General features: G+C 39.1%; 1 protein-coding gene across 1 annotated transcript in view; it reads left to right on the forward strand.

Moving 5' to 3' along the window:
* Window positions 1-2043: 2043 nt before the first annotated feature.
* The window catches only part of RXFP1 (relaxin/insulin like family peptide receptor 1), a 120023-nt gene continuing 111024 nt past the window's right edge, over window positions 2044-11042 (forward strand). The window contains exon 1 of the mRNA XM_023516044.1: window positions 2044-2158. Within this exon, the coding sequence (XP_023371812.1) occupies window positions 2044-2158 (115 nt within the window). The remainder of the gene's footprint in view (window positions 2159-11042) is intronic.

Raw genomic sequence — 11042 nt, forward strand, 5'->3', positions numbered from 1 at the left:
AAAACTTAACATAGCCTTAACAAAATGAAAAGTGATTTTGAAATTTTGCACTGATAAATGGAGCAATTGAAAATACATTGTAAGGAGTGCTTCCTGGCTACTGACCCAGGAATTATCTGTGTCTGTGACAGGACGTATATGCTCAGGCAACATTTTCAAAGTTAATCAAATAACCCCTGCAAGACTTTGAAAACCTCTGTGTCAACAGCTCACCTTCCACTGAGACAACTCCCAGAGCCAGTTCTTCAGCACTACTGTAGAGAAGCTTCTTATGAGCCCCCTTCCAAAACTGCCTTGACTTGTCCAACGCATTGTTCCAAGAAATCCAATTGCCTTTGACATGTTCCAAGCATTGTTCCAATTTAAAGTATTATTAAAAATATTGAACATTTCGTGGAACTATAAACATTTCTCCCCCCAAAAATAATAATCCATTGGCAAATGTATAAGCATTATGATTTTAAAAAAGGAAAAAATAGATACAAAGATGAAACTAATTTAAATACAGTAGAAGCTCTGTCAGTTGACCACCCAAGGAACTGTAACAACTGCTGGTCAACATACAGAGGAGGTCACCATAAGGAACTAGGACCACTGTCCTGATATGTACATGTGCATGTTTGGTCTATGAAAATTGGGTCAACTTAAGGACGTGGTCAGTGTAGGAAGGTTCTACTGCACATTGAGTGAAAGAAATGCAACTAAAGAGTTCATCCTACGTCATATGAGCATGGCATTAAAAATAAAGAAAGCTAATTTTTGATGACAAAAAAAGAGACTCCTATACTGAGTTTCCCCTTTATTTAACTAAGTATACAACAACGAAGTTTTTGAACTCATCCTAGAAAAAAATGCTACATACTGCTGAATATCACTATAGTCACCTTCAAAGTACTCCCTTTGGGAAGTTATACACCTATGCAGGTGCCTAGTCTACCTTCATAGCACTCGTATGGGGGGAGCAGTATTAATACACATATGATCTTTTGCCTCTGTTTAGAAGTAGGCTTCTTCTATTGAAGATGTATATACATATGTAATCTAAACAGATTTTATCTGCAGAATCTCTACAAATAGGGGTCATTAACCTCACACATTCCTGACTTCAATGGGCTATCCATTTGTCTAGAAATAAAGTACCAAGTCCCAAATTAAGAATGATATAGCCTTATTAAAAAAGAATGAATTTTATACAAATGTTCTTTACACATTCAGACTTCTATTCCCCTATTAGTTGAATAACAAAAATAGTCATCAAATAAATGATTGCCATTGAGTAATCACGTCTGAGGCACTGGGACCTACTCCAGACATTCCGTGTCCCTTGTGCTGACCAACACAGCTACCTTGCTACGCAGATATTCTCCTCTGAAAAACTGAGACTCAGCCAAGGGTTAGCACTCGCACAACTCTAAAGTTGCAGAGGGCCCATGATTCAAATTCACAGTCTCCCCTGTAGCCAAAGAGTTAATGAATTCAAAAGAATTTTGTATTCCTTTGTGTTTTTCTTTGAACTTTTCTTTGAACGATATGCTATTGTTCAAATTCCAAACGCAGATTACAAAAGATTGCCGCAGTTACACTTTAATTCCTGCTTTAGAGTTAATTTCACAAAGGCATCTTGTCCTACAAAGTTCTGCTCATTTCCTAATTCCCGTCATAGGAAAAATATGTACATTTTGTTTGCGCTGTGCATTTAGCTCAGCTCCTTCCTAGTAGCTTAACTCTGACCAGCTTAGAGACTCACCAGTGCTTGTGCACACCCTCATTTTAGACTTGTAGGATGTAGAAATGAGAGACAGCAAGAAGAGCCTGTGTGTTCTCTATCTGAAACTTTCCCTTGCTGCTCAGCTCTGTGTGTGAGAGAGAGAGAGAGGATATCAAGACTTTCAGAGAAGGAGGGTGGGGAGGAGAGATCCTGGGAAAGAGATAAAGGAAGAAAGAAAAAAAGAGGGGCTGGAAAGAGAGAGAGAGAGGGAGGCAGGACTGCTTTGTAGCTGCTAAGATTGCAGACAGAAATAGCACACAACCACCGTGAGCTGTATGCGACTCAGAAACCACCACCACCAAATTTTCACTTTCATTAATCAGTTGCTTCAAGAGAAGGAAATGACATCTGCTCCTGTCTTCTTCTACATCTTAATTATTGGGAGATACCGTAAGTCTGCTCAATATCTAACTTTGCATACCTTAGTACTTCGTGAAATAATCAGAAGAACAAATATGTATTATTTCTATTTATGCTAAGATGAAAAGGCATTTACTGACAAAATTGTAATCTCACTTCAGAATTATTCTTCTTAGTGCATTTCTGGGTTTTGTGTTAAATACTATAATATCTTATCATAGTCAATAGTTAAGTAAAACTAACATGCCATATAAATCTATGCTTTATAATGGCTGATTTGCACAACTGATATTATAAGTAATGTTATAATATTTAAACAGTAGCAGTCCTTAGAGAAAGTGTATTCAAGGAATTCATCCATTGAAATATTCAGGTAAAGTCTTTACGTTTATTCTAGTTTCTGTGTAGTTGTAACACTTTGTTGTCCTTATCCTTTGTGATTTTGATATCTTAAATGTGCTTCCGTGCAGAAAGATGCATTCGTGTAACTCTTTTTACTTAGCAATGGTACTCATGATTCCTTGAAAGAAAAACGACAGAAAACAGAAAGCAATGAAAACCACAGACACCCAGGACGTTCCAGATGGACATTGTGCTTTTATTGTAATGGCAAAGCCTGCTTTCTCTCTGTGTGCCATGGTTTATTTTTCAGAAAATCTCTTTTAAATTCATGGGGAAAGAATCACACTGTGCATTAAGCCCCATTGGAATTATATTATGTAGATAGGAATAAAAAATATTTTTGTTCCTTAGGTAATTAAACAGTAAGTCAAAGCCAAGCCAAGAAAAGACATTTGGGGTAGCTTTGAAACCTTATGCTCTGAGAATGTGAGCTTTAACAAATTTAGAACTCACAAGCATATTTATCTTCCTCTATCCTTTACGCAGTTGCAAAAGTTTTATTTACTCCAAGATACTCTATTGGGGAACATCTCAGGGTGACTTTGAACCCTAACTCTCTGAGGATACGTAGTGTACCAGCATGGTTGTTTTTTTTTTCCTTTTTCTCCTCTCTCCTCTTGACCTTAGTGCACCTCACCTAAGTGATCAAAGATTGGAGACAACACCCAGCCACAGACACTACTCAGAATCCAGGAGAAATAGTTTAGTCCCACCTTTCTCCATCTCTAATCTAGACGCCTCACATTCTCATTGTTTTAACTGGTGGGGGGGAAAGTCATATTGTAAACCACTATCAGAAAATTAATGTTTCTAATTGTAGTTCAGTGTTTCGGCTACCAGAGCTTTTGACATTTGTAGCCAACAGTCTCATAAACCAGTAACATATTTTACCATTTGCTATTCTATTTAAATGAAATGAATAGGTTGTATAAGCCAAAAGAATACCTACATAGAAATAGTCATTCTACATGAATTTCAAGGGACTATAAAGGGCGTTTTGGGCAGGTTGAGAAGCAACTTTGGCCAACATGTAACCAATCATTTCAGATTATTAAAAAAAAAGTTTCATGGTTACCTGTACTCTTTTGTTAATAAGAAATTATTTTCATGGCAGTGCCTCTGGCTCAAAAGGGTAAGGCGCCGGCCCCATATGCCGGAGGTGGCAGGTTCAAACCCAGGCCCAGCCAAAATAAAAAGAAATTATTTTCGTGAGCAGAAAATAGAAAATGATGATAATGATGATGATGTCAAAAGTTTCTGTCTTTTTAATTTAAATTCTTTTTGATTAGAAACAATTTTAAAACAATTTTTTTTAAAAAATTAAAAACAAATTGAGCCATGTGACTAGTTGAGAGGTCCGAGTTCTCATCCTTCTATGCCTTCCCCAGAAGAAAAAGGCACAAACATTTGGTGCAGTTTAGCAAGCAAGATTCCCACCTACTTGGTGTTAAACGGATATTGGAGAGGGATGGCACTTGGCAGAGACCCCCTGAAATAATACCTGAAACCCTGGCTTAGCCTCTCACCCAACCCCACTTAAGTGAAAATTTTCTGTACACCTAGCAAAGAGAATTAGCAACCACTCTTAAAAACAAATTCTTAGGATTCTATAATTGCCCCATGGTGGTTGTTTGTTTACTTGCTTGCTTTTTTTTTTTTTTTTAATTTACCCTCCTGTTACCCGGGACATAGAGTATGATGCTAAGGAAGACACCTGACCTCAAGGGCTCTAGCTGCACTCCTTGAACCAGTTCTACGATTTTCAACAAATGACTAATTCCTTCCTCTAAGCCTTAGTTTGTAAAATGGCAATCAAATCCTTTACCCTGTCACCTCTCACAGCCTTTGTGTTTGGTTCTTCATTACAAAAATTTCCTCCTTGAATCTTTGCAACCACTCTATTACGCAAATACAATTGAGCACACAAGGAAGGACGTCCAGTGCCTTGTCACAAGACACAAGCTAACAAATGCCAAGATCTGAATGCTTGCAAAGTCTGTGTTCTTTCCCCTCAACCATGGCCACTCTCAGTAGCAGTGACATCTTTTTTATTTAGTAACATCTTCTTATAAGTGGGCTTTGGAGATGTAAGCAAGTGTTAGACATCCTTTTAGCCACAAGTACTTATTGAATGCAGGGTACTTTGACAAGCAATAGGTGAATATAACATGATCCCTGTACTGAAGGGATGAAGAAGTCAGCAACTTAATATAGAATTCAATTCAATTAATTGAGAAAGGTGTAAAAATAAGCTATACACAGATAGAAGTGATGTTAGGTGAGACTCAGGAAAAATTTCTCAGCCTTAGGAATTTTTCATTCTTCAGAAATATCTAATAAATTGTACTGTGCTGATGTTAATCTCTTAGTTTTAATAATGTGCTGTAATTATACAAGATTTTACCACTAATGAAGGCTGGACAAAGGATCCCTGTTACCTCTCCATACCATATTTTTCAACTTTTGTGAGTCTATAATTATTTCAAAGTTAAAAATTAAAAATAAATCCCCAGAATGAATTGTATCCTAAGTCCTTATCAGCAAATGCTTTGCTTATTACTTAAACCATACCATTAAGCCAAAAAGTTGTTTTTACTTAATATTTTAGATGAGCAGGGAGCAAGTGAAGAAATAGGCAACAGAAGGGGCCCAAACATAAACTTGACCTACATTAGTGTTTTACCAAGGACTGAAGCAGTGGGCAAGGCCCTCGTGTTCACCTCCTAGGATGCTCACCCCAGTCTGGTCTTGCCTTGGGTCTTGGCACTGCTGTAACTTCTAGAAATTCTCTTCTCCATTTATGAAGAGGAAAGAAAGAGACAATCCCAGAACAGACCATTAGCTTGAGCAGTACATGGAACAGAACACGGCATATTTACCCACTTCCCAAAGACGGAAGAATAAACTTAGCACCATGCAGTCTGCAGAAGTCCAGGATTCCACCCTGTGGTTTTGAAAGTTGCTGACAATTTTGTCTTCTTACTACATATTTGGAATCATATTTTGAAGTTTCAAGTAGAAAGTGAATAAATCTATGGAAAGGCATCATTATCTGCATAAAGGGAAACAAATCATTACATTTGTTAAGTAAACAGTTTCTCAACATAATTTCACTAGTTGAGTCTTCTAGTTAGGTGGGGGGGACTTTCGGGGGGTTTTGGTCTAGAAAATTATAAGTATTTAAACTATTTGATTTCAAGCCTTATGTGTATGGGTGTGTTTGGTATTATATTTTCTATTTATTAAGAGCTTTCCATGGACCAGAAACGAAGTGATTTATAATCATTATCTCATTTTATCCCTATAATGACCCTTTGAGACATTCCACTTTATAAAATAGGGAACAGAAAGTGAGAAATATTTAGTAGCACTCCCGGTGTCGGCCCTTAGTAAATGTTGCTGAAGAGATTTGAATCCACGTCTGTCTTCTTGAAAATCCTCTGCATGACTCCATTTCAATACATTCTAGGATTATATCTTAAAATTCAGGGGACCTTAACAGATCCGTAATCTAGACTACTGGTCTTCAGGCAAGTTAGATATTTCTCCATTTTAGAGATTAAGCACTAAAGAGCAGCCCAAGGTCTCCAGGCTGGTAAATCCAGGGCTTCCACCACCTGGGGCGGGAGCATCCCCATCCCAGACCAGCCCAACAAATTCATCTTCAGAGTTTACAGATCTGCTTAGAAAAGCTGGTGCCATCTTCTCTGTGTACGTTCCTCAGGGCACAGCAACCACATACAAGTTAGGACACACGTGTGAATAATGTCAACGTATAGAAAGCACATTCTTTGCAGCACATGATATTAAGCTGTACGCAGAGCCAGTACCTGTAAATACTGACGTAGTTCTTATATTAGCTTAACTCTTCCTCCTCGTGGACATTTTCTCCTTTGATGATTCCACAGCCCAGGAGCTCTGTTCCCTACCTTAGGTAGAGTGGGCCCACAGATTCTCATCCTCTTCGGGCGTACAGCTTTACCTGCTGCCCAGACTGGGGCAATAAGGAGCCAACACTAAAACCAAAGCTCTTTCCTTCTCTGGGGACTTAGCTTGTGTTCTTTATCATCACAACAATAAAGAACAAGTGAATAAAAAGAGCAGCATAAATCAGACATCCTGTCATATGCGTTAGAAGATGGCATTTCCCTGTGAGGTATTTGTATTTTATAGTAATTTGGATATTGGATTTTTTGTTAAATAGATTCACTTTATAATTATTTCAGTATTACCTGAATTAACTGGAGCCTCCTCATTCCTTTAATCTGTGAAAATAATAAATACGTCTCTGAAATAATCAATGCTCTCACATTTCTGAAAGTTCAGCTTCGGGAGGGAGAGCCAGGCCCTTCTCACAGGCTGCACTAGGCCACAGAGCCCACGCCCCTGGTGTCTGTGCTGCAACCCTCCCACCGCTCTCTGTGCACTGTTCTTTGTGCACTTTGCCCCCTCACATGGCCCCGGGACCTCAAGTTCTCATTCTGCAATGCACTTCTGCCCTTTATCCTTAGCTCCTGTTTCCAAACTCACTTCCAGGTCAACCTTTAGCCAAGGTGTTCAGTGGAAACAAAATGTCCCTCACATGACTGATAACTAGAAAAAGGGACAGCAGATAATCAGATATATTCTTTAATAGAAAGGTTCACCCTGTTATAAAAGCAGCTGAGGTTTGTTAGAGGATGGAGTATCCACTTGAACTGAGAGGTCACACAAACAGATGAGCTATTTTATTGATTAAAACAGTTACACTGTTATCTTCTAATAATCTTTTTTTTTTTTAATCTTACCCAATTCATCTAAGGAAAAAGCAATTTAAGGAAAAATAACATGAGGTCTCTCTTTCTGCTTCTGGCAATCTCAGCCTTGTGTAAATTTCTACCTAGCTAGACAGTATCCACTTATGTCTCTCAAGTACCTTTTAAATTTCAGTTTTATAAAATCAGACTTTTTTGAGTTGGAAGGAAACTTAAAGCTTATAAAGGACAATATCTTTATTTTTTTTACATAGGCAGAAACTAAGGCTATACAGCTGTTTCTTTCATATTCAGCTCTCATTCTACACCCGCTCCCAAAAGTTTGTCTCCAAATCTCACATGTGGGACAGAAAGGGCAGGACATTTCAGAACGGTGAACTATGGCCTAAACATTGAAAGAATCTAGACTGAGACTATTACATTTATTACCTACCAAAATCCTAGCTCAGAGATTAAGACTTTGCTAATATGCTAAACTAGTATAATCCCTTTTCACGTGCATACCTCACTGATACACATTTTAAATCATTCTCACAACCAAGGAGAAAAGGGTTCCCTCCTCAGCACCCCAACTGCATGTTCGCAGGCAGGACCAGAGGAGCTTTAATGAAAGAGGTTTTTTGAATGTTCAAAGTTCATCAAGATCCAGTGCTTGTCCTCTCTGTTGGCACTCCCTCTCCAGTCCGTGTTCCTATCCTAGTCCACAGACAATTAAGCCATCTCTAAAGATGCAGCCCTCTTCATCCCATGCCATGCTCATTTTGAATCTGGCCCCTGGGTCACCCCTCTGAGGTAAGGGAGTCTTTCTGTGCGACAGGTTGAAAAATGAGACTGAACATTGTTACCCAGGTGTACAGAGAATCTACAGCAGAAGAAACTTTGGAGTAATTTGTAGAGTATAGAATCTCTCAGAGCCTAGCAGTTTCCAGAAAAATGCCCTTCTTTTTCTGAATACCCCAGATAGTGTAAGCACCAAATATCTATATCCTTAATTAACCTCTCCCATAACCTCTTCCTTCCCACCAAAAAAGAAAACCATCTCTTGTCTTTGCCTATGCTGGTGCCAGAGAGGAGGGACGGTGGGAGCCCTGCTCAGTGGGATGGTGGGAGCTCTGCTCAGAGGGGGGAGAGTCTCTCTAAACTTACTTTTTTTCTCCCGGCCCTACTCAGAGGGGAAGAGTCTCTCTAAACTTACTTTTTTTCTCCCAGCCCTTTCCTGAGAAGAGAAATGTGTTTTTCAACTCAGTGGGGACTGGAAGGACAGTTACAGTGCAGGCAGTGGGTCCCTGCTGCTGTGTAAAGCTACCCTAACATAGTAACAATTCATGATTTGGTAGCAAACACATCCCACAATGGGAGTAAATTGTCCATTACCACGACAGTTTGATTTCTTATTTATCGTGTGGGGTGAGGCTGCCTTTAGACTTCAGTTCCAAGCACTGGGCTGGATGGGGTATGTGCAAATTAAACAATTCTCCCCGGCCACTTTCCTGCTTCTTCTAAGTTTTGACCCTGCCAGGTGCTCAGTTTCTCCTTTTTTCCCTCCCGTCCGACAGAGAGGGACGTGCAAAGTGGACCCTCCGGAAACATTTCCTCCGTGGTCTCCAAGGGCCCCAGATGTTGGTTTCCAACTCTTATCAACCAGTTCCTCTTTCTTCCCTTAAGCACTGAAATTTCTACTCTTTATCGTAAACATTCGCTCTGTTCCTTAGACTCACCACACCTCCTGACAAATGCCTACAAAGAGAAACGCTCCTCTCTTGGTCCCAAACCTTGGAACCCGCATTCTTATTTCTACTTACTTCATCTCCCTAATACCTCCTCTTCATGAATTAGGACTTTTATCCAGAATAGTTGCCAATGAAGTGTATTATTTGCAGATTACAATCCCTGCCCCATTTTACGGTTCCCTGGCTAGATTTGGGGGCATTTTTTGGCTGATATTTTTCACTGTTGAGTAAATTGATTCTAACACCTCATCCTCACAGTGTAAGGACCCTGCTGGCTTCTGTTGTCCCAGCTACTTAAACCGATAAATCTTACCCTACAGATTTTAAATTAAAATGTTACAGAATAAACATGCAAGTGAATATGAATTGACACATTTTGAGCAAAATTTATAAATGTCTATTTCTGAATCTACTGAGACAGATCAGATAAGCTGACTTTAAAAGCTTTTTGAAACCTTTCATCTAGGTCACATATTGCAAGTATAAATTAATGAAAGCAAATGCTCTCAGGTACAGGAGACCCTGGCTTCTGAGATAGCACACAATTCACTCTGTCATTACCTCCACTCACAAAACCTCTGATTCTTTTCAACACCTTCTCTCTCTCTGTTGCTCACCCCAGCCTTTTGATATTTTAATAGGTTTTTCCAGAGCTGGCTAGAAATATTTGATTCACTTTCAACAGTCCAGAAGATTTGCCATTTTTACATTCCCAGTTGTGGCTGATTTGCTGGAAATTGCAAAGCTGCCTCATGGTTTATAAATGTTTCTACTTTCTCAAACATTTCAAACTTAGCAATGATGACATCATCAGTTAAGCTCTCTGAGAGCGTCTCTGAACCTCCATCCAACCTCTCTCTTTGTGTTACGATCAAGGGAGGTGACCAGTTTAGCCAAGTCAAATTTAGATTTTTTTATTTCTGCCCTTTTAATTGCAGTCTTTACCCCCGATCTTGTGAGCTGATAGCACAATCATTTAACTTCCATGAAAAGAGAGCGTGTTTTTGTTTGTTGAATTTCAATAACTTTTCTCAATGACTAAGCATTCATCTTCAGTGTTGACCCAAAATAATGTGGCAAATCACCTGTCCATCAAATCCATAATAATGGAATAACAAAAACCCTGCACATAGCTTTATGTAGTGTATCTGGGTTTGGGGCTTCTGTTTTCAAAGTTTCTGTGCTAGTTTATGTAGCACATTGAACATTATTCTCACAGTCCATTATCATCATTAACTAGGAAAAGCTGCACAAAGCTATAATTTTGGCGCTTTCCCTCTAAGGCTTCATAATCTAAGATAGACAAACATGATTCAACACAGAGACTAGAATGATTAAATAAAAATGTGAACAGAAAAGTTAAGTGAGGCCAGGCATGGTGGCTCATGTGTGTAATCCTACCACTCTGGGATGCTGAGGTGAGGGGATTGCTTGAGCTCGGGAGTTCCAGACCAGCCTGAGCAAGAGTAAGACCCCATCTCTACTAAAGATGGAAAAACTAGCTGAGCATGGCAGTGGGTGCCTGTAGTCTCAGCTACTCAGGAGGCTGAGGTGAGAGGATGAGAGGAAAGCTTGAGCCCAAGAGTTTGAGATTGCTGTAAGCTAGGATGCGACAGCACTCTAGTCAGGGTGACTGAGTGAGATTCTGTCTCAATAAATGAAAAAAAAAAGAAAAAGAAAGTTAAGTTGATATATTTTATCATTGTTTTGTCCCCTCTTTATTTTGCTCATACTAGAGTTATACTAAATTTCTGAGCAGATAAATGAATAAGTGAATGAATGACTGAATGAATGAATATGGTAGTGATGAAGGAACATGGAACTTGATGAAGACAAAGCTTCATTCCTCAGTGTGTTACAGAGGAATAAAAAAAATGGATGATAAATTATGTTGGATAAAAATAAATAAATCTTGTGGAGAGAGAGCAAGGAAGCTCTCAGAGATAAACAAAGAATGTGGTGAAATCACTGAACAGTCCGTGCATAGAGTCTGCAGGGGCATCACAATGAGCTGTGGGTGACATAGAG

The sequence above is a fragment of the Otolemur garnettii genome, unplaced genomic scaffold, assembly GCF_000181295.1.
Source record: "Otolemur garnettii isolate 467f Iridium unplaced genomic scaffold, OtoGar3 scaffold00085, whole genome shotgun sequence".
Lineage (NCBI taxonomy): Eukaryota > Metazoa > Chordata > Mammalia > Primates > Galagidae > Otolemur > Otolemur garnettii.